Source organism: Apteryx mantelli, chromosome 2, assembly GCF_036417845.1.
Source record: "Apteryx mantelli isolate bAptMan1 chromosome 2, bAptMan1.hap1, whole genome shotgun sequence".
NCBI lineage: Eukaryota > Metazoa > Chordata > Aves > Apterygiformes > Apterygidae > Apteryx > Apteryx mantelli.
Genome location: NC_089979.1, coordinates 29416855 through 29439401, shown reverse-complemented (window position 1 = coordinate 29439401; position 22547 = coordinate 29416855). Strand labels below are relative to the sequence as shown.

Genomic DNA, 22547 nt, shown 5'->3' with positions numbered 1-22547 from the left:
GCTGAGAACTGGAATATGAAGAGTCAAAGACAAAGCCAAACTATTTAGCTCCAGAGCCTTAGCGTTCTGTTATCTGCTGCCTAATACTTCAACTAAGTGAGAAGTTTGAAGTCAGAATGCTACTAGGATTCTAACTTTTAGGGCTGTGAAAAGCTATTACTCATGGTTAGGCTACTACAATTTAAGATTTTATACTCTACATAAAAGCAAAAGTATAACAGATCTCTAATTTCAACATACTCCAAGAAAAACAAAAAAAAAAACACCCCCCCCCCAAAAAACAGGCTTACAGTCAGAGATTGCGATTGCTATCCTGAGACTCAAGTTAAACAATGCTGATGGATACTCCTACAGTATATACGACAAGAATCAAAGTTTGAACCAACAAACTTGAACGCACAGAACTACAAGTGCTTTAACTGTATGTACACTAAAAAACAAAACCATGTAGATGTGTAAAGATGTGTCCATATAAACACAGTGGACACAGATTCACATGGGAGTAATGTACTTGTTACAAAAGAAATTTGAAAGATAATTTCAGTTACAGAATAGTTTCAGTTACAGAATATTAATTACTAAAATATTAATCAATGCAACAGCATTTTATATATTTATGAAGTTAATTGATAAAACCTTTATTAGAATATTAGAAAAATATTTTCATTAATATATTACTTTCCCTGTTTGCAGTTTCATCCTTGTTTTGAGACATATCAATGCATATTCAATATTTTACATATGGACATAAAAACTGCAGAACTGTCAGAGCTTGACTGAAAACTAAGTCTGCTTTATCAAAGTTAAAACTCAGAGTTGAGATAAGTTACAACTCTTTTTAACTCCTTTCAACTCTGAGTTTTAAGTTACAAGTCCTTTTTGTATGTAGCAAATTGCAATTGTGAAATGTTGCTGGAACTGATGTTAGAGCAAAGCATTAGAATGGCACAGATTAAACAATCATGATTATAGTAAACATACTAATACAGCATTTTTTAAATTTTTCATAAGAATATAGTTAAAAAGTGTTAAGTATTTTCAAGTATCTTAAAAAACCAAAAAAAAAACCCACAAAGCCATCTTTGACAGTGTTCTTCCTTACCTCCCACTCCTTAGCAGCATCTTCAGTAGTAGATTCTTCACTAGTTTCAGGCTCCTCATTCTTTTTTATCACTATAAATCCAGGTTCTCGAATAGATTCCCCAGTATCCTCTGCATATATCTCTGGACTCCACTGGATAAAGAAGACATACAAGTGGTCTGTCCTAGAGAAGTCAAATAACGATACAGAAAAGAAAAGGTAAGTTTTTGCTCTTTCAGACCTTGTCTAACAATTATGAAATATTTAAAGTTAAAATACTTTTTAAAAACTAGATTATTAGTGATATATTTGAAAAAAAGCTAGTCATTATATTATTTGTTCATTGTTTAGTTATAATACAAAGCTGACACTACAGGAAAAGAAAAACATAAGGTAGCAGTTGACCAGCTGTCTTTTCATATACTCACACAGTCCTTCCACCATTAGTGTCCTATTGGAAAACTCTGCTTACAACTGAAATAACCTCCAAAATCAAGAGAAAGTGTTCAGAGTTGTTATTTCATTTTAAAATAAAAATTTTCATATAAGGTATACAAAACTGGAATTAAGAAAGTGTTTGTCTTCATTTCCCCCTCCCCTGAAGAAAACCTGCACAATCTCAAGACACAAAATTATACAGATTGAGAATTACTACAGGAGAAACAAGACCGAAAAACGTGTATATACACAAGCAAACCAAACTACAAACTACCCTAACTGTAGTACTACAGTAAGTACTAGCATTGAATTTACCTCCATTTAAGTCATCTCCCAGAAATGGCATGGTTCTCCAGTTTGGAAGAACAAAATGCCCCAACTCCCAAAAGAAAGTTATTTACAAGCCTAATAGGCATTAGTCTGTACTAGTTTAAGCATTCTGTGCATGTGGACAAGCAGAGCTTTTAGAAGAAGGATGCCCAGTAAATCCACTAGTATCTCTTCATTGTGTAAAAGACACTTCAGGACTAATAAGGCTTTGTGGCCTCCTGCTTACTAAGAGTTTGAATCTTCCTTACATCTTTCTTTAGGGACCTTCATTACAGTGAATCTGCATTCTGAATTAGCACACAGAACAATATCTGGACCTTCTTCATCTCCTTACTAAACTCCTAGAAAGCTAAATACTGGAAGAATAGTGATATAGAGCAGCAAAAGGCTCACAAAGATGCAGCTATGATTTTCCTGTGCCTCTGTCTACAAGAATTTAGTACACAGGTATGTATCAAAGCCTCTGAAGTGGGTCAGTCATTCAAAGTCAGGGCACTTAAAACTGAAGGTTTCTGGGTGATATTCATAAAAGAAAATAGGAAAAAAGAAAACATGAATTTTTCCTCTAACAGTGAAAGGACAAAACATTTCAGATGTATAGGTCTAAATAAATTCTATCAGCATCAGAGAAGTCTTACAAGAAGTAGGAAAATTAAAACCAGGAATTTTTAAACAAACTAGAAGTTTATATATAGTTGTAGCAGTTTAGAACAAGTATATAAAAAAGGGATGCTGAAGGAACTCTAGAACATTCCTTCCCAGACTGGTTCATCTGGAATCAAGAACACTGAAAGGAAGCAAGATTGCCAGATGCCTACACTTCTCTTCCTCACTCCTAGCTGACAAAGAAAAGTGTGTTGACATTAAGTATTTTTGACCTTACAGAGCAAAACTCAGCAAGCTTAACACTGAATTAAGAAAACAAACAGGAAAAAACCCATTATGTGTGATCTGATCTTTTTAGTTTACAGAATCAATAGGACACATGTTGGATGGATGCAGACTCGATAACTAATTCCCATGCAATTAAAGACACAAACCATTCATAGGTGTAGCCAAGACCAGTGAGATCAGATACCGGCTGATAAGCTATGAATTATTTCTTTTAAACTTGGTGACACCGTAACTTCTGCTTTATGCTGAAGATAACACTTGAGACATTAATCCTTTTAATCAAGTGATCCAGATGTCATTGTCATAGAGGAAGCATTTGGCTGTCTTTAAATGGAGTGTGGTAAGAATAGAACAAGAAAAATGGAGTGGAATGGAACCACAAGAGGTCATCTGGCCCAAACAGGATTATCTATACCAGAATTACTGATGGGAATTTGCATCAAGAAATCACAAGATCTTCACCACTTGGAGGGTATAACGTTTAAAAGTAGGTTAGTGATGTGCTAGCATGGACTCCATTCTTCCTGTTGAAAAACTCAGCTATCTTGATATCTTTTTAGTCCACTACTCATCTCCATTCACAGTGGATATGAAAAAGATACTACTGCCTTTCTTGTTGCAGGTAACTTAAACATGTCATGACTTTTCTGTTTGACATTGATTTTTCTCTTTTAGATTAAAGAGCCCCACTTACTTCTATGTTACACTTTCTAGGCATAAATTAGTCTTGCTGCTTTCCTCTGGACTCTCTCCAATTGATCCGTATCTGTCCTCAACTGCAGTGCCCCAACTGGACATTCTATGCCATTCAGCTCAAAACAAAAGATTGAAAAGTGACTTGATCACTGTGTTCAGGTATTTATACAAGATGACATCTGACAGATTTTTTTTTTTTAAAGCTCTTCTGATAAGGATGTTAGATCTAATACTTAGAAATCCACATTCAACTTGGTTTTTTTTCTTTTTTTTTTTTTTTATACACACTTCTAGGAAACTGTGACTTCAGAAATCCAACACCTTCTCAGAGGGTGATGGTGGCTATCCCATCTCTTTGAATCATTGAAACTTAGATGTTTTTCCAGTAGATATATGTTTAATTCACTTCCTGGAAAAATTTTATGTTCCATATACAAAGATGAAAAGACAAAGCAACCCTACCTACCTCTTCTGAACTCTGGCTCTAGAAACTACAACAGAGTTCTCTTTAAAGCTTCCAAGTAATGGCAGGCACAGATAATGACGAGGAAAAGCTTTGCTGTTGAACTTGCTTCCTTTATCAGACACCGCTTACTTCAATCTTTCCTTAATTCATATTTACACTTTCTTCTTAAGGAGCTTGTCAGGAAACTAGATTAAACAAAAACCCAAATACCACAAAAAGCTATTGACTGAACCTGCAAAAAACTTAGTAAAGCTTTGGTATGGTAAGAAGGTACTCAGCTGTTAAGTACAAGCCAAGCATCAACATCCTTGGTTGGTGACCTTATCTAACAAGTTAGGATTAAGAGGAGGTTCCCTGTGAATTTCTCCCCAGGTATTCTGTTCTGCATGCACACTGCCATCAGAAATGTTGGCTATGTTGGGGAGGGGGGGGGAAGAGGGGCATGCCACTATCATCTAAAGGCACTAAATAAAATGTCTTTCTCTGCCTCTAACCCAAGAGAAATTTGATGTATATAAGATCCTCCAGAAATGGAAGTTGGCCCCTTTTTATGTTGTTTTAGATAGTCACTGAAAAACAATTATGATCAGTGAAGAGGAAAAAAGCAGCTGATAAAGACAGACTGTAAAAATCAGTATTTTTCAATATATCTCCTTACCGTTCTTGTGGAACGGCAAACCAGTACTCGTGCTTTTTATCCCTCTGTGCATACTGTTGCATTGATGCACTTGCTTGGGAAACAAATGTTTTTCTCATAGGTTTTCCAACCCTGAGACGCAAGAACTTGTGTGATCGATGTCTTCGTTTTTCTTTTGTAAGACCAGACCCTATTAGTAAAGAAAAAGCAAATTATCTACTGTGTGCAACAGAACTAAACAAAACTACTAGCCAATTTTGTATTAGGGAATACACACATGTAGGTCATGTACATATGTAGGTATTAAGAGATGAGGTAACAAAGGCTGTACTAGTTATGTAACAAATGGAAAAGGGCTTGTAAGTTATACCAGCAGAATTAAATTAAGAGCATGATATATTTCAATTCAAGCATTCATTTCTGCTTCCAACCCCAGTTCCCATATTAGTCTTTCATCCATACTTCAAAGTATTTCAGAAGGTATTCTCAATACATAACCCTGAACATAACTGGATATCCCTCCCACTGTTAAAAAGGTTTTCTGCATACATACAAAAAGATAGTGTTAACTGAACCCCTAGGTATATTCAGGTATATCAAAAATATTCCTTAGTTACTTTTCATTAAAGGAAGGAAGAAAAATAAGCAACCCCCCCACACACACACAGTATCAGAGAATTAAGATGAAATTTGTTAGCTATTTCAAACATTTCAAAGGTGAAAATACCACTTCATGATGAAGTACACTGGATGTTGCTGTATGGGTTTTTCTCTCCAATAATATATTTAATTGAACTAATAGAATAATCTGATTATGCTCAAGGTCTGGATTGTCAGCATAAGGTTGAAGAAGCCTTTCCAAAACTATTCCCTTGCCAGACAAACTGTCAAAACCCCAGATCACAAGCTCCAGCCACAAGAGACTTTTTAAAGCATGGAAAGAAAATATAAAGTCTTAAAAGAGTTCGGATGATCAACTAGGACCACAAAGGATTTAACCTACCTCTAGAGTTACATATATGTACAGATATTTCAGTTTTCTAGAATACCCAAGAGTTTTCACAGCTTAAGTCTGCCTTCAGTGACAATGCAGACAACTGATAGGAGCTCATCACTTTCATGACTACCTATAAACACATCCCTACTGTATGTTTTTTTCTAATGGACTTTCCATTCTAAGTTTAGAAGAGTACTGTTCTATAAAAAAATGTTTTTCAGTAAATACTTAAATGGGCATATATGCTTCCTGATTATCAGTTACAATAGTCTAGAATTATACCTGCGGTATATAAAATGGCAGGACAGTGACAGCATGTATGATATTGAAGTGCTTTACATAAGCGCAAAGATAATTGTCAGGTTAAAAAATTCTTTTATAGGTCTTGCACAAACTGTGGCAGTGTTTAAAAAAAAAAAAAAAGGTACTCAGTGATCTGATATTTGGGATTTTGGCCCTTCAGATGAAGCAGTTAAAACGTTCTCTGAACTGGAGTTCAGAGAAGTTGGATTTGTACTGTAGACAGGATCAAAGATATTGATTCCATCTCCTGGATTAATCTAAGTTTAAAAAAAAATAACCCCTGCCCTCAAACGGGGTACTTAAGATTCTCAATTTTTGGGGTACATTTTCAAATGTTTTGGTATATTTGATACAGACTTCTACAGAAAAAGAAATTTAACAGCTATTGTTTCTCCGAAACTTTTATTTTCTTTCAATTTGTGCTAATATCCAACTAACTGAGCTGCAAAGCAATGGAATGTTATTTTTATATGTAAAATATATTTAAATGAGATTTCATCTTTTATATAATACACACGCACATAACAGTATACCACTATAAATTTTCCCAAGTTTCAACTACATCTAGCTTTTATTTCAATTTGTTGGTTAGCATACGATTCTGTAAAAACAGAAAAGAATGAAGAGTCCAGGGGAAGGAGGGGTAAAGACAGGGGACAAATCAATGGAGGCCTCTTTAGCAATTCTAGACTACTAATGTTGTTAAGGTTGCATTCACATCACCCCATCAGCTTTCAGAACAAGTAAAAAAAGGTTCATTCCAAACTCTGAGACATTTGACCTCAGTAAAGACTGGCAAACACTAGTTCTCAAAAACCTAGATGCTCAAAACTCCACTAAAAAAGCAGAAATTCAAGTAAGTCCTTGTTGCATCAGGAGACGAAAAGACTAGCTAGATAATTTAATGATACAAAACTCACAGAGATTTAGCCCTATAGACAGGGTACTAAAAAAGTGTTTACAGTGACTCAATTTTTAAATGACATGCAAACTACTATTAATAGACCTGCCTCGGTCATATTTAGTCTTTGCTGTGTGAACGACCTATGCTTTTACATTGGCTCTATTTGCACATGCCTGTACACGAAGCCAGTAGAAGCTTCACCAAATCTATCAAGATGGAGAAAACATTTATTCATAATTTGCTTTGTTTGCATTCTGCTAACACAACATGCAAGCTAATGAGAAACAGAATAGTTCCAACAAAAGCTAGTGGCACAAACTTCTGAAGAATAAGCTGTATTTTTTCCCACCTTTTCTGTTTTATCCCCACAACCTCCAGCATGGCTGTAACACCAGTTGTGGGAGCAAGTTTCTTACCAGCACCCCTCTCCATCTCTGACTGCACGCATATAACTTTGGTTATATATGCATATACTTCATGACTGTACGGTTCATCCTACAAGAAAAACCTGCAGCATCATTCAATGAAATAATCTTTCAGAAAACTGACAAAATTATCAGTGTCTAGTATAATACCTGAATTATACATAATATAAAATTGTAAGAAGAGCAGCAATAGTGGTAGAGAGTACTTGTGCTTGCATTTTTAAAGGTCACAACCAGCAACTACTGATAGCTGATGTTTTTGCCAGAGGATTTTCTCTAGTGGTTTATGGTGCAAATGCCAAATCATCACAGAATGATGCAACTATTAAGTGACTTGAATTTTGAAATTTCAGTTCCTTCAACTGTAGAAGGAAGGAAGTGTGAGATTATTTTCTGCCAATCCAAAAATATACCTTTATGTAATACAACCTCAGCTGTTAGTTATGAATAGAAATTAATTTGAATTTCAAATACACAAATATACTCTTTTCATTTGTAACAGGTATTATATTGTTATGTCTTCTTTACGGCCCATAAACAACGCACAGTTAAAATGACTAGTTCACCTCCATTAGTGAGATGGAAAAAAAATCAGAAAGTGACCTAGTTATTCTTTTAAGAAAGCAAAATAAAATATGTTCAGGATCATCATCTTAACTTGCTTAAAAGAAAGACGACAACACATTTTTATATGAATTTAGTAACTTCAATAGACTTTCAGGACAGTTTCCAGCTAATACCACTTGGGCCTGACCTTTACAGAGGAATAAAGGCACTCAAGGAAATAAAAGTCTACTTGTTCCCCACATTCATTGCTTGTTATCAGTATCTTATTATCTAGCTCTTACTTATATTGAGAAATGCTTTTCATACATTCAACCTTGTTCTAGTCAGCACGAAGAACGGCAAGATGCAAGTAAAACACAATTCCAAAAAATCAGTTTAAGTCTCATTCTCTTACCTTAACCACAACGCAGACACCCTGTACAAAAGATGAAATTTATACAGCGAAATACATTCATACACATGTACTTTAGGACCAAGATTTAAGTCACAGTTAGCTGACTGCCAAGAAACATTTTTAATTTTGAGCTCTGCAGTGACTAATGCCTCATAAGTTTGGTAGCATTGGCTCATTTAAAACTTCCTTAAAAAGATATTGCATTAAAATAATAACAAATATAATTTCGATGAAGAAAAATGGCAGGAACAAAGGTATCCAAGCTTTCAGTTTTCTTAACAATATTTTGCCCCTGGTAATTTTCAAAATTTTCAGAAACACAGCTTATCTATATTCAAGCTAAAGACAAATATAAGCAAATATATGGGGAGATGTGTTCTACAGAATGGTTTACATAATGAGTAAAAGCAAAGGAAGAGAAAATTCCAAGGAACTGGAGATATTGCAAATCTGAAGACTTGCGCTGTACCTATAAACACTGACTCCCTTACCTTCTAACTGCCCATCTCCTGCAGTCACGGTTTTCTGATTAGTTTCCTTTTGTGAATCCTGCTGCAAGTTCTCTCTTTGTTTTCTGGTTTGTTGCATAGTGTGGGTCTTCCAGAGTTTACGAAGTTCCTCAACTTCTGTCTCCGAGTCTTGAGTTCGCTCTTTCACTGGCTTTCCTTTGCCAGTTGTCTCTTTCTTTTGAGAGTCTGTGGCATCTTCACAATGGGGACATTCCTCTCCTGTCTTACTCTCCCCCTTTGGTTCATTTCCTAGTGTGGAATCTTGATCTCTGCTGATTTCTGCCTGCGTGTCATGCTCTTCACTGTGACGTGATCCTTGCAAAGACTGTGGAAGGATGTTTGCAACAGTTTCACTAGATTCTTGTTCTTCCTTTAGAGATATTTTAGCAGTTTCTAAACCTAGACTGGGAGTACCAAACTGTTTAACATTTACAGTCAGTTCAGCACTGGATTTTAAGTCACCAGGAGCTTCATTTGAGTCTGAAATGATTGTTAAGCATTCTGCACTAGTCTGGTTTATTGTTTGGACAGATTCTGATGATGCTCCAGAAGATTTATCTTGTCGAAGCTCGTCTGAAGAGACAAGTTCCTCACGTATTGGAGAGAGTTCTGATTCTGTGAACACGTCTTCTGAAAGGGATTCCTCTGTGCTCCTCGGGGCAGTACTAGCACTGTCATTGCCTGTATCCCGAATCCTTGAATCCATTTCATCTGTATTGCTCCTGGCAACTTTCTTGGCATGGCAAAGTTCCCTTATAGACAGCTGTTCTACATCTCTGTTAAGCAAATAAGAGTGTTATAATACCAGATGCCTTTTATTTCACTTTTTAGTAATTTCTTTCAGCATTAAATGATACTTAAGAAAGGGATTAAAAAAAAATAATTAATCCTGAATAAGAAACAACCATAAATTACATTCTTATAAAGGTAGGCCTGTGGCAGACCTTTTGCCAGGGTGACCCAGATGACTTCACAACTTCACAACGCTGCTTTGCCAGAAGATGTGCTCCTACGAAACCCACCAGCCTGCCTGAAAGGCAGGAAGTGTAAAAACAAAAGAAAAAATCCTACACAACTATAGTCTCAAGGTAGAAGTCCTCCACAATCTTTTAAGCTCTGTCTACTAAAGAGGCCATTATAGTAACATATGTATGTCCCATTCTATTATGAAGCTAACACTTTGCTCACTGTTAAGACATGAATGGCAGAAATCACTGTCTAACCTTAGCTAAGCTACTCAGTGCACAGCTACAGGAACCAGAGTAGATCTCACCATTCTGCCCATGGGAAATATGTAACAGTGATTACAGTGTCTTAGCTGACCAGCTTAGACAGGCACCTAACTCTGAAAATACTATTAGGCAAAATAAATCCATTACTATGTTATATTACCTAACTGAACATTTCAAAGAACAGAGATGAATGTTGATAAATAGTGCAAAAAAGTGCAAGGACGAGAGCAGAATTTATCTTCCCCAAAGGAAATTATCATATTCAAAACCTGCCTTTAGAAATAAGCTTACTAGAAATTCTTTAAGTTTTAGAAGAGGAGGACTAGAAGGGGGCTGTGAACATTCTCAAGTGCATGTACATGACTCAATCTTTTGCCAGTGTTCCCAAAAAAATTCTTAGGTGGTACAAGATTTCCATAAACAATTTCTCTTGTTTTAACATACTTTCAATTAAAAAGTTTACCATGCCATCTTCCTTGCTACCACAAGTCCATTACTTCTTCTATTATCTAGTATCAATCCTTTTAAGAAGCTTGTGCCTTAATCCCCTCATCCTGAGGAAGTATGAATCCACTCCAAATTCTGTAAAACTTTTTATCCAGTTAGGTCATATCACTGATATCATCACCCAGACATTACTAAACTTTAGGATGTTTGCAGAGCATATACATCCTCTTGTTAATAGGACATTAAGCTTGTGCTGATGGTGTGATTTTGCTTGTGAAGCATGTGGATTAGAGTTTATCGCTCATTACAAATGAGCCGTTTCCTCAGTATTTAGGAATTATACTGAAAATTGCTGCTCTTGGACAAGCACAACCTAAGGTTAGTGAAATTGGTAACAATTCTGTATATTTTTAATTTTTTTCAATTTCACCACAGAGTATGGCTTATATATAAAAAATATACACAACATTAAATTACAGTTTTAAGGACCAAAAAAACCCCCACACCACTATCTGTATTGTGATTTCTATTTCCATTATAACAATAAGATTATTTTTGGCATTCCTGTTGTTTTTCCAAGTGTAAACAGATTTTAAAGTTGTTAAAACTGGGAGAGGAAAACAGTATTAATTATAGCAGAAGACTAAACATGATTTAAGTCTCAGATACCTCAAGATACACAAAATCATATCAGATCTTGCTGGAGTTCTGGTTACAGATCAGAAATTTGTATTTTATTTTCCTGAAACTTTATTAACATGCCTCAAATTTTTAGGAGAAAAGGCATAAAAGTGCTGGGACTGAAGAATAATTTAGGTGTTCATATTCCATTTAATAGTTTATCAAATAGATAAGGAAGACAAATCTGATAGGACATATAGGGCTTTGAATGCCCACTGTAACCTTTTATTAGACATGTTTTAATTCTGTGTGCATTTGTACTACAAGCTAGATACAATTGCACAAAAATCTACAGGGAATTGAAGGTAAATTTGCAAGTCAAAGCTGAGTCATTAAGATAACTAACAAGTTAGGACAAAACTTGTTTCACAATTACAATAGTTACATAATGATCTGAAGAGACAGATTCAAAAAGAAAAACAAAAATCATCTGAAATGTTCTTACAGGCTTACAGTAATGTTACTTACATTACACATCAGATCATACCTATAACTGACTATACAACGAATTGTTTGTTTGCTTAAATGGAACTTTTCTTAGGTTACAACTTTAGTCAATGTTGTTGCATGTAGGCTTCATGATAAAGCCTTAAAAGATTTCTTCAACTTCTCCAATTAAATAGAAAAACAATTAGTATATTATGCAGTGAATAAATGCTATTATAACCATTCTGAAAAAGTTTTTCAATCTTGAAAATAAGCTTCCAGAAAACAGTCGTGCTGAAGGCCTCACTGTACATCAAAAAGCCCCCCAAATACTAGTGTATTAAGATGGGTTGCTCTCTCAAGACAGACATTGCTTCGGGCTGCAAACAAGCCCATGTCAAGATACCAGTCTATTATTAGGTCGCTGCTGAAACTGCGCTTAAAAATGGTATGAGACAGTTATTTCTTCTGGTTGTCCAGGTATTTTTAATCTTAAAGATAGATGTGCTTAAAGTTCTACCTGTAATGGCTGTAAAAGGATGTTTTTCAAAGTTAGTGAATAGCTTTAGACTTATAGTACAGAACAACTGTTACCTCCTTAAAATGGTTGAATTTTAAAAAATAACATAAAAATCAGGCAAACAGATTTACTTCGTCATAGTTACATACAACTACCTAGAAAAAAAAGGGGTTAAAGGAATTCATTTCCATGAAATTTGATGGTCAATAGTCTGCAAATGTTTATGCCCTTTCTGGGCTTTTATATACAAAGGTGGCATGATTTTTACCTTTTTTTCTTTAAAGGTCCTGTTCAGCTTTAATATTAGAATTCAACCTATTTTTTAATGATAAAATAAAGAATAAATAGAATAAAAATAAATAAATAGAATAAAAATTAGGAAACAGACAAAATTAAACAAAAATTTTTGATAACGCAGTTTAAAGCCAGTTTTAAATGTCATCATGCTAAACACCAGTGACTATGGTACACCAATCAAAATTCACTCTGCTCACCTCAGGCAATGTTAGACTGAAGAAGAACACACACTTTTTTCCCCTAGCCAAGAAGGAAAAAATTCTACTGCCAATCCCTTAAAAATATATAAAAAAAACTAGCAAAGATTACTCTTATAACTACTGTCACAACAACAAGAGAGTATGTGAAGCCAACTTCAGAAACAAATAGAAAGTGGTATACAATAAAGATTTAAATCTAAAGCTGTTTAAGTTAGGCTTTTCCATTTTGTAGAAGAGTTTTTAAGTTTCCATAAAAAGACAAAAGTATCCGTTCACAATTTCATAGTGGGCAAGGGGGAAAGGAAGTGTTCTGGTATGTCTTGCCACAGGTTATATATACAGATTTTAAGAGACATTATTGGAGGAAGCTAAAAATCCATGTATATAGAAGAGAAGATATTCTGTATAGTATATAGAACATAAGATCTTAAGATAATGCAAGCTTTCGCAAGAGTCTCTCCAGGCCAATCTTGGACATTCTTCATTAAAAGGAGAAAAAAGTGCTTGCTCTAGTTTTATGTTGTTAGCAACATGGCTACAGTTCATATTTACTCAAAACTTTATAAACACTATTCTATCTTACATGGTTAATGAATCCTTAATTTTGCTGTCCGCAATTTCCTTATACAAAGCAGCTGACATCACTTCTTCCATTGGACACATGATGCCATACTCTTCACAGCCGTTCTCTTGGACCAGAGGATCCATTTTATGGGGATCAAACATTATATTATTTGGCGTCACTAGCAGCACACCATTGACTGTTCCCTAAAATGAGAGGGAAAAAAAGTGGTAAGTTTTCTCCTTAGTGTTTCAGCTTATTCTCAATTTTTTGTAGGAAAGAGTATTTTCTATTTTTTATTAAAACATCTTTAAATTTCAATCTTTATTTGAGCAACTTTTACTAGTCACCAACCACATTTTCTTGTGCTTTGTTGTCATCTAAAAACATACAGTTTTTCTTGTGGAAGCAAATCAATACTACCTGTTTCTCCAAAAGAAAACAGTTCTGTTCTGTACAGCTACTTAATAATTATGCTAAGTAAAATAAATAAAACTACTTGAACACTAAAGGATATGCTAGGCAGCTCCTCAAGATAAAGATCATATCCTTCCCAAATAACCACAGGTTTCCCCCCCCCTTTCATTTCTGCTATTTTCACAAGAAAATTCAAGCATTTTTTAGAGCCTTACTCTCTTCTCCCTATTCAAAAATAAGAGAGATCATTGTAAACAGTCATTTGCCTCCATTTTCTTTACACAAAAGCAACAGGAGTATCTGATTCAAATCACTGGGACTTAATGGACCTATTGCTCAATTAGACAGACAAATTTATGGAACAAAATTTGTTTAAAAATATTAGATTTTTCATGACAAACAACATCAAGATGCAGTTTTGGATTAATTTAATCATAGTGATATTGCTGTAGGATATGCATAAGAGTAGATTTTAAACTTAGTATGGAAAAAGTGTAAAGAAAGTTGATATTCATAATAAACAGTGGGGTTCTTATGTAATACAAATGTCAAACTAATTTACTATACATTGAACTCGAGTAGTTAGAAACATACAGTATTAGCCAGCTGCCCATTAAAAGATGTTAAACTGACAGAACAATAAACAGAGTTAAAGCTAAAATTAACTGCAGTAAATGCAACTTTAAGTAGGATGATAGTGATCCTTCAGTTATAGATCCTGAATAATCCTGAAGGCTTTACAAATTTACAAGGACATCCAAAACTTGTGTAAGAGTCCCACAAAAGTTGCTTCATATACTGACAAAATTTATCAGAAATCGAACAAATATCCAGTTCCATGAAAAATAATTGAGATGTGTTGGGGAAATTTCTTTCCCTTTTGTTTGAGAAAGATGCATCGGCAGTGCATAAGATAGAACTGCATTCCTTCCCATTTACAGAAGTTTATTTACAGCATTGTGATGGCCAATCACCATCACAGTTAAAGAAAAAAGCTATATAGTGGGCAGAAAAGTTATAAACAACAAAAAATTAAAATCTACAGCAATAACCAATAGTATCACTATTATAGTGAAATAAGAACAGTCTGAAAGTAGCTCAAGTGTCTACACTTAAGTCCTCTTAGTAGTTCAGTGCCTAGTCAGGTTTTGCATGTGCCATTTTGAAGTTTAACATGTATTTTGTACTCTAAGAGTCAGCAAGACATAGTTACAGTTTTAAGATTTCTAGGACACACACTATCACCGATACACTCCCTCCCCACCCCTCCCCCCCCCCCAGCACTGTATGGCAGGTAGATTTTCACCATGCAAGAAGGAATTTCAAGAGAATGACAGTCAACAGAAGTTTAAGTAACATCCACTGTAGACTAGAAAGTAATTTCATATGACTACAGAAATCAATGAGTCTACGCTGAACAATTGCTTCTGTTTAAAGAAATACTACTTCTGTAAGTTTAGCACATAGTACAAAAAGCAACATCACTTCTAAGTCATGTATGGTCATTATTAAGAGAACTCTGAAAATGAAATTTTTATTAATATTCTCCAGATCCGATTCAAAAGGCTAGGCCATAACCCTTTTTAGTGGCAAAGGACATATTCTATGATGAAATATATATCCAAAGATTAAAAAAAAAAAATCTAAGAGGGCTCAGTGTCCTGTAACAACATACCAAAAGTATACGCGGGCAGGCACTCATGTTGAAGTAAGAAAATAAAAGTTGTACTGGACACACACATTGAAAAACAAGGAGACTAGCAGAACACATGTGCGCACACACGCATGCACACACACACATTGTTTTGGAGGTATTTGTAAGCCTAATGTTTAGAAAACACTCAAGTACTACAGAAACCCATCTACACTTCTAACAAAAGAGAAGCAAACTGAACTCAAGGGATCTGACATGGCATTACATGGTTCCAAAGAGGTAACATGGATGTAATGTTTGACCAAGTTCTTGACTACAGAGAATTTAGAATTGTTACTATTTCAGGGGAACAGGTTTTAATGACAAATGAATGCACCTCATATATATGGTCTTTAATGTTCAAGCAGCTGAGAAGTTAAGCACTGAAAATTAAATCTATCAATTAATTCTTTGAATAATTCTAAAGATAGCTTACAGAAAGAGATCAGGAAAAAGAAAAAAGGAAAATCCCTACTACAGTGCAACATCAGACCCAGCATATTAAGACAGACAAACGGTTCTTTAAAGTGTGCTACATACTTTTGAGATGTGTTAAATAGGGTCTTTCTCAGTATTACAAAAAGCAAAATCTTATCCATACAAGATTCTTTACTGCTGGAAGACTAACTCTGCTGTCTGAACAACAGTAAACAAGAGTTTCTTTATAGCTATTTCAGCCAAAAGGATGAGAGGATCCAAAAACCTATGCAAATAACACCACAATCAAAATTCAGGACCAGAGCTATCCACCTTCCACTGCCCGCATGTCACATGATCAACTTCAAAACAAGTCAGGCTGGAAAGGGGGAAAAGGGTCAGAGCAGAAAAGTAAAGCTGTGTGTCTGCTCTAATTTCAGGATTTTGATGTACAATACCAGCATCTAAAATGATGTATTCCTCGGTAGCAGCAATCACTAATCAGGTTCCCTAGAGAGATCTTCATTTCTGGACTAAGATTTTGTCTTCATTTGTTCACTTTATTTTGTGATTCTTCCTTGTAATTAAGTACACAAAACATATTGAAGCCTTTGAGATTGCTCAGACTTCAGACAATAACAGGAGATTGTTTTTCCCATCAAGCATTATCTGTCACAATTGACATATCACCTATGTCAACAAGGTCCCTGGTTAAAACAAAAAACTGAAACAAACACTGCACCTGTGCTCTCAGAAGCAAGTTAAAAGTTCAGGTCCAAAACAAATTAAAGAAATATTTTATTGCAAAATAAGTGAAGAATTCCATAAGTCAATTTTACATAGATTTCCCGCCCCCCCACCAAAACCAATCAACCAACCCCAAAACTCACCAGTCAAACAGCACAAGCTGGGCTTGTCAATATCTCAAGTAGATGTCACCATATCCAGGACAAAAATCTGTTTCCAAGGCAAATTCCAAACTGTTTAAAGAAACTGGACAGTCCCTTGTGCCATTTAGATAAACCAGATGCTGAGGTACAGTAGACATACAATCTTCCTGCAGGCAAACCTCCAACTGAAGGAGGGCCCATGACTACTGATTTAGACAAAACATACTCAAGGACCTTCTGTTGTGCATGCCAGCTTCCTAGAATAGTCAGAAGATGATCTGAGGGCTGGAAAACTGTGTACATCAGGTAGGTGTCCTTGACATGCACAGACAACTCCAAAGCCTGCCTCTGTAACCTCAACTAAACATACAGATAGAAACCTTAGAAGCTTGCATATATTGGTACAGAAGAAGCCCTCTACACCAATAGGTAAACCCTCAGCATAAACCCTCTGCATCAATAGATAAATAAAGGTCTGACAGTTTAATTCTATTTAAAATTCATTATACTGATAGAGAAATATAGAAGAATTAAACCTTGGGCAGTATCAGCCTTTTGTACGTACTTCACAAAGCTGATCAAGCACTTCTGTTGAAACGAACACAACCAGTTGAAAGCCTACACATCCTGAAAACACTGGCTTCATAACTCTTCAGCAAGAAGTCACTATTTTGTTGTCATCTGTTTAAGAGACAAACCACTACAATATTTCTGGCCCTGAAGCACATTCTACTTTTTGATACTTACTGGCTTGATATTTATGACGAAGACAACACAAGTGAACTACATGATTCAACTGACAGCATTTAACTTTACATCTTCAGGAAAGTATTATGTATGTATGTATGTATACATTTACACTCACGCACACATGCACCTTTTAAGAAGTCAGGTCTCTGTCACAAGGCTTCTACCCTCAACGCTTAAATATTTACTATTAAGAAGCAAGAAATACTTTATGTGAATGGATCTATAAGTTTTCATACTGCAGGGGGATTAGCTATACTCTTCACAGAATCACACAGAATGGTTGAGGTTAGAAGGGACCTCTGGAGATCATCTAGTCCAACCCACCTGCTCAAGCAGGGCCACCTAAAGCACATTGCTGAGGATTGCATACACAGAGCTTTGGAATATCTCCAAGGATAGAGACTCCACAACCTCTCTGGGCAACCTGCTCTGTTACCTTCTTAGTAAAGAAGTTTACCCTTATGTTCAGACAGAACTTTCTGTGTTTCTTTCAGTTTGTGCCTGTTGCCTCTCGTCCCGTCACTGGGCATCACTGAAAAGAATCTGGCCTCATCCTCCCTACACCCTCCCTTCAGATACATAAGATCCCTTCTCAGTCTTCTCTTCTCCAGGCTGAACAGGCCCAGCTCTCTCAGCCTTTCCTCACAGGAGAGAGGCTCCAGTCCCTTCATCATCTTAGTAGCCCTCCACTGGACTCACTCCAATAGCTCCATGTCTCTTGTACCAGGGAGTCCAGCACTGGACACAGTACTCCAGACGCTGCCTCACCAGGGCTGAGCAGAGGGGGAGGATCACCCCCCTCGACCTGCTGGCAACGCTCTTCCTGATGCAACCCAGGATACCATTGGCCTTCTTGGCCACAAGGGCACATTGCTGGCTTGTGGTCAACTGGCTGTCAACCAGCACTCCCAGGGCCTTCTCTGCAGAGCTGCTCTCCAGCAGGTCAGTCCCCAGCTTGTACTGGGGCATGGGGTTATTCCTCCCCAGGGGCACGACTCTGCCCTAACCTTTACTGAACTTCACAAAGTTCCCATCTGCCCAGCTCTCCACCCTGTCAAAGTCCCTCTGAATGGCAGCACAGCCCTCTGGTGTCTCGGCCACTCCTCACACTTTTGGATCATCAGCAAACTTGCTGAGGGTGCACTCTGTCCATTCATCCAGGTCACTGAGGACTAAGTTGAACAAGACTGGACTCAGTATTGACCCCTGGGGAACACCGCTAGCTACAGGCCTCCAACTAGACTTTGCACCACTAATCACAACCCTCTGGGCTCTGCCATTCAGCCACTTCTCAATCCGCCTCACAGTTCACTCATCTAGCTCGCACTTCCTGAGCTTGCCTAGGGAAGACAGTGTTATGGGAGACAGTGCTGAAAGCCTTGCTGAAGTCAGGGTAGACAACATCCACTGCTCTCCCCTCGTCCACCCAGCCAGTCATTCCAGCAGAGAAGCCTATCAGGTTGGTGAAGCATGATTTCCCCTTTGGAAATCCATGCTGACTACTCCTGATCACCTTCTTGTCCTTCATATGCCTGGAGATGGTGCTCAGGATGAGCTGCTCCACCACCTTTCCAGGGATCGAGGTCAGGCCGACTGGCCTGTAGTTCCCTGGGTCCTCCTCCTTGCCCTTTTTGAAGGCTGGAGCGACATTAGCTTTCTCCCAGCCTGCAGGCACCTCTCCTGTTCTCCACGTCCTTTCAAAGATGGAGAGTGGCCTAGAAACGATGTTTGCCAGCTCCCTCCACACTTGTGGGTGCATCCCATCAGGCCCCACAGACCTGTGAATGTCCAGCTTGCCTAAATGATCCCTAACTCAACCCTTATCCACCAAGGGAAAGGTCTTCCTTTCTCTAGACTTTCTCCCTGGTCTCCAGGGTCTGGGATTCCTGAGGACTGGTCTTAGCAGTAAAAACTGAAGCAAAGGCAGCATTCAGTATCTCTCTGCATCCTTTGTCACCAGGGCCACTGCCCCATAAAAAAAAAAAAAAAAAAAAAAAAAAAAAAAAAAAAAAAGAAGAAGGTTGAGTTTCCCACATTTGGGGAAATCACAGGGGTCAGCACACACAGAGTGCAAGGGATGAGCCTTACCTTAGGAAAACCACCTTCCTGATCATGGTGTCTCCCCTGCCAGGTAAGGATCACTGAATGCTAACCTAGGTAGCTAGGTCAAGCTGAAATAGCTACTAGATAAACATTTTATTTGGTTCCAAATTTTAACTATTCCTTTCTCAGACATGCCAATGTCTCCAAAGCTTTCTCTAATAATTTCTGCAACTCCTCTATAAAACAGATAGCTTCTGTCTTCACTGTCAAATTTGTCCGCAGGAGAAAAATCTTCTTTAAAACCTGTGAGAACTGTATTACTCAATAGACTGAGTTGCCAGCATGGACAGCAATCCAAGTGCTATTGATTCTATGAGGAAAAAAAAGGGATAACATCTGAACAAAACATGGTCAGTGGGAGCATACATGCATCTAGCAAACTACCAGTCAACGACTGCTTATTAGCCTTCCCTGAATGATGAAAGCTGAAAGAGCTCCAGTCTTTCAGTGAGTACCACAGCTTTGTATTAATGAAGATAAAGTGAAACATTTATAGAAGAATAACTGAAGCTTTATTCCTTTGTCAGTTTGCCATTATAGACCAGACAAACTTCCACATCAGCATTCCTACAATACATGTAATTCAGAACTATTGTCTCAGCAGTGAGCCAGTGATGAACTCTTCAGCATTTTAGCACCATGAATTCATTTTAGGTTCTGAATAGACTTATCTGGTTATTCATACACATCAATGCACTGTGACAGAGGATGGCACAGCTGTTCCACAAAGCACCCAAAAATGGAACACAATACTGAGGCCCAGGATAAAACCAACAGCCTACTACCCTTTACCACCTTTTCTTTGCTCATCTAGCCTTCCCTGTTACCTCAGAAGCACTAAAGACAACAGCCCAAATTCTGTTCCCAACTAATTTTCTTGGTTCCTTGCCTTTGGAGTGGGGAAAGGAAGTTTCACAGCTCCCTCTCTGGCCTAGGTAAGCCCCTGAAAATATTTCCAGTGTGAATATTTTTCAGAGTAAAAATTAGCAGGGGGGATACATCCTACGCAACCCCTCTCAATGCCCTCACCTACCCATACCAACACAGGGAGAGGAGCCTAGCTCCTCCTTTATGGTCATTGTTGTGTGTTTCAGTATAGGTCCCTCTGAAGACAACCCAGAATTTGCTGAACATTTTAAAAACAGCTCTTTGACAATACTTTATTCAAATTAGATTTTAAAAGTGTTTGCAAAAAAATTATTTGTAACAATAATGTAGCTAGAGAGAAAGATCAGCAAATCAGAGCAAGAGCATAAGCCAAAAGATTGGAGCAAAGGCTGTTGGTATATATTATTCATGTAGGAGTTTGAAGCATGCAAGCCATTGCCCAATCACCTAATTTTCTAGCTCTGCAACAAAATATTGAAGAAAGGTTATAAGCTGCTGAGTCATAGACAGAAAGAAGCAGGGAAATTTTTTAGGACATCCTCCACCAAATAACCTGTGACTGGTTTCTCTAGGACTATCTCTCTAATTAGATGTTGAGGAAAAATATCTGCAACTCTGTTAATGAAACTGAGGTAAAAAAAATCATATTGTGCATGTAACTATTAAGTAGTTCAACATGATACTGTTAAGGGAAGTCCGGGTCTCTGAGCAAAACTCCCAAAATATCACTTGTAGCACACAAGTTTCTTCCATTGAATAAACATTCTAAAGATACCCAACGAAATCATTCAGGCACAGCTCAGGTTTAACAGTCTCAAGGAGAAATGCTGAGCCACTTTATTATGAACAACCATCTGGATGTTGTCAACAAACAGACCCTTTAAGTCTTAAAGCTGGTCTATATAAGGATATAAAGGATAATTAATCCAGATATGTAGAACAGGCACAATAAAAATGGATTAAACTGCACCTCTGCATAGACATTCTATTCTGAATTGTTTTAACTTTTTCCCAGTAAAGTTCCTAGGTATTTTCTGGAAGAAAAAGCTTTACCATTTACACACATTGGCTCTTTAGATCAGAGAGCCAGAATACCAAAAAGGTAGCTTAGACCTCAGTAAGTAGGAGCTCTAATACAATATTAGAGATATGAACTCTGAACTAAAAGCCCAACTTTAAGCCACAGGTGAGTCCAAACATTAAGATCAGGCAGTTCAGTAAAATATCCTTTTAGGAAGGTTTGAGAGGACATCTGACAGCAGTTTTGAACAAAAGTTACCTCTGAATAACTCCATTTTGTGCTTGAACACACAAGGTAGAACAAGAACTGTAATGCACCATTCATCAAGCTTTTATCACAAAAACAACCATTTAGCTTTGTTGTTCTTTGTTTCTCAGTTTTTGATCCTTGTCAGTACTCTTTTTACAGTGAGCACTGTGTTTGTGCTTTCTGTGCTTATCTTGCCCCCCACTTTTTTTTTTTTTTTTTTAAAAAAGCCTTAATGTTGGGGATTCTCCTTTACCTACTACTTTTCAAAACAAGGCAAGCAAAGTAGCAGGGATAATAAAAATAAATAAAAAAAGAATTTCAGAGACCTTATATTAAATTTCATTTATAGACACACAATGGTCAAGTTAAATAGAATCAAGCAGACCACCTTCAGGATATTGTTTTGTTTCCCAATGAACAATGCAAAGAACCGGAAATCTATAAAAGAAGTTTTTTCCTGCAGAAGAAATGATACCAACAAGATTCGAAACCTCCAGTCTCTCATGCTTGGAAAAAGTGAGAAAGATGGCTGCTAGAAAGGGCACGCCTACATATGCAATAAACAGTAAGTTAGGTTGTGACTCAATAGCACACTACTTACTCTACACTGATTTATTACCTGACCATGACACAGCATGTTCACACCACCCAATATCTAACTGTGTGCAATATCCTGCCTCTAACACTGGCCAGAACCAGATGTCTCAGGACAAATGTAATGGGGCAAGAGCTTCCAGGCTCCAAAAAATATACAGGAATTCCCCAAGATATGATTACACAGGAAATAAGTGCGACTAAGAACAACTCCAAGCATATACAGAAAAGCAATCTTTAAAAGCAAGAAAAATAAAAATAAAAATTTTATCTTAACACAAGCCTCTTTATGTTAAATTGCACTTCAACACATTGAAAAGAAGTTTTCACTAGTTTGATTTAGGAACATCAGTCTGTTGACTGAAACTTCAAATATGTGCTCTTAATCCATATGACATTGTTTTATAGTATTTATAAAACTTAAAACAAGATGTCCTCCCCCCTGAGCAATACAATCAGCAGCATCTATATATGCAAACCCAAACTTCAGGTGAAGAAGGAATTACTATAATTACATGG

The 22547-nt window shown here is 36.9% G+C and overlaps 1 protein-coding gene and 1 pseudogene across 7 annotated transcripts in view; both read right to left on the bottom strand.

Moving 5' to 3' along the window:
- Nucleotides 1–22547, bottom strand: part of OXR1 (oxidation resistance 1) — a 279502-nt gene that overhangs the window by 30488 nt on the left and 226467 nt on the right. For all 7 annotated transcript variants that reach the window (XM_067290410.1, XM_013954678.2, XM_067290409.1 and 4 more), the window contains 4 exons: nt 13028–13212; nt 8624–9417; nt 4564–4732; nt 1103–1265 (listed from right to left, as the gene is read on the bottom strand). In XM_067290410.1, coding sequence (XP_067146511.1) covers nt 1103–1265; nt 4564–4732; nt 8624–9417; nt 13028–13212 — 1311 coding nt within the window. The remainder of the gene's footprint in view (nt 1–1102; nt 1266–4563; nt 4733–8623; nt 9418–13027; nt 13213–22547) is intronic.
- LOC136991462 (U1 spliceosomal RNA) lies at nt 19174–19312 on the bottom strand (annotated as a pseudogene).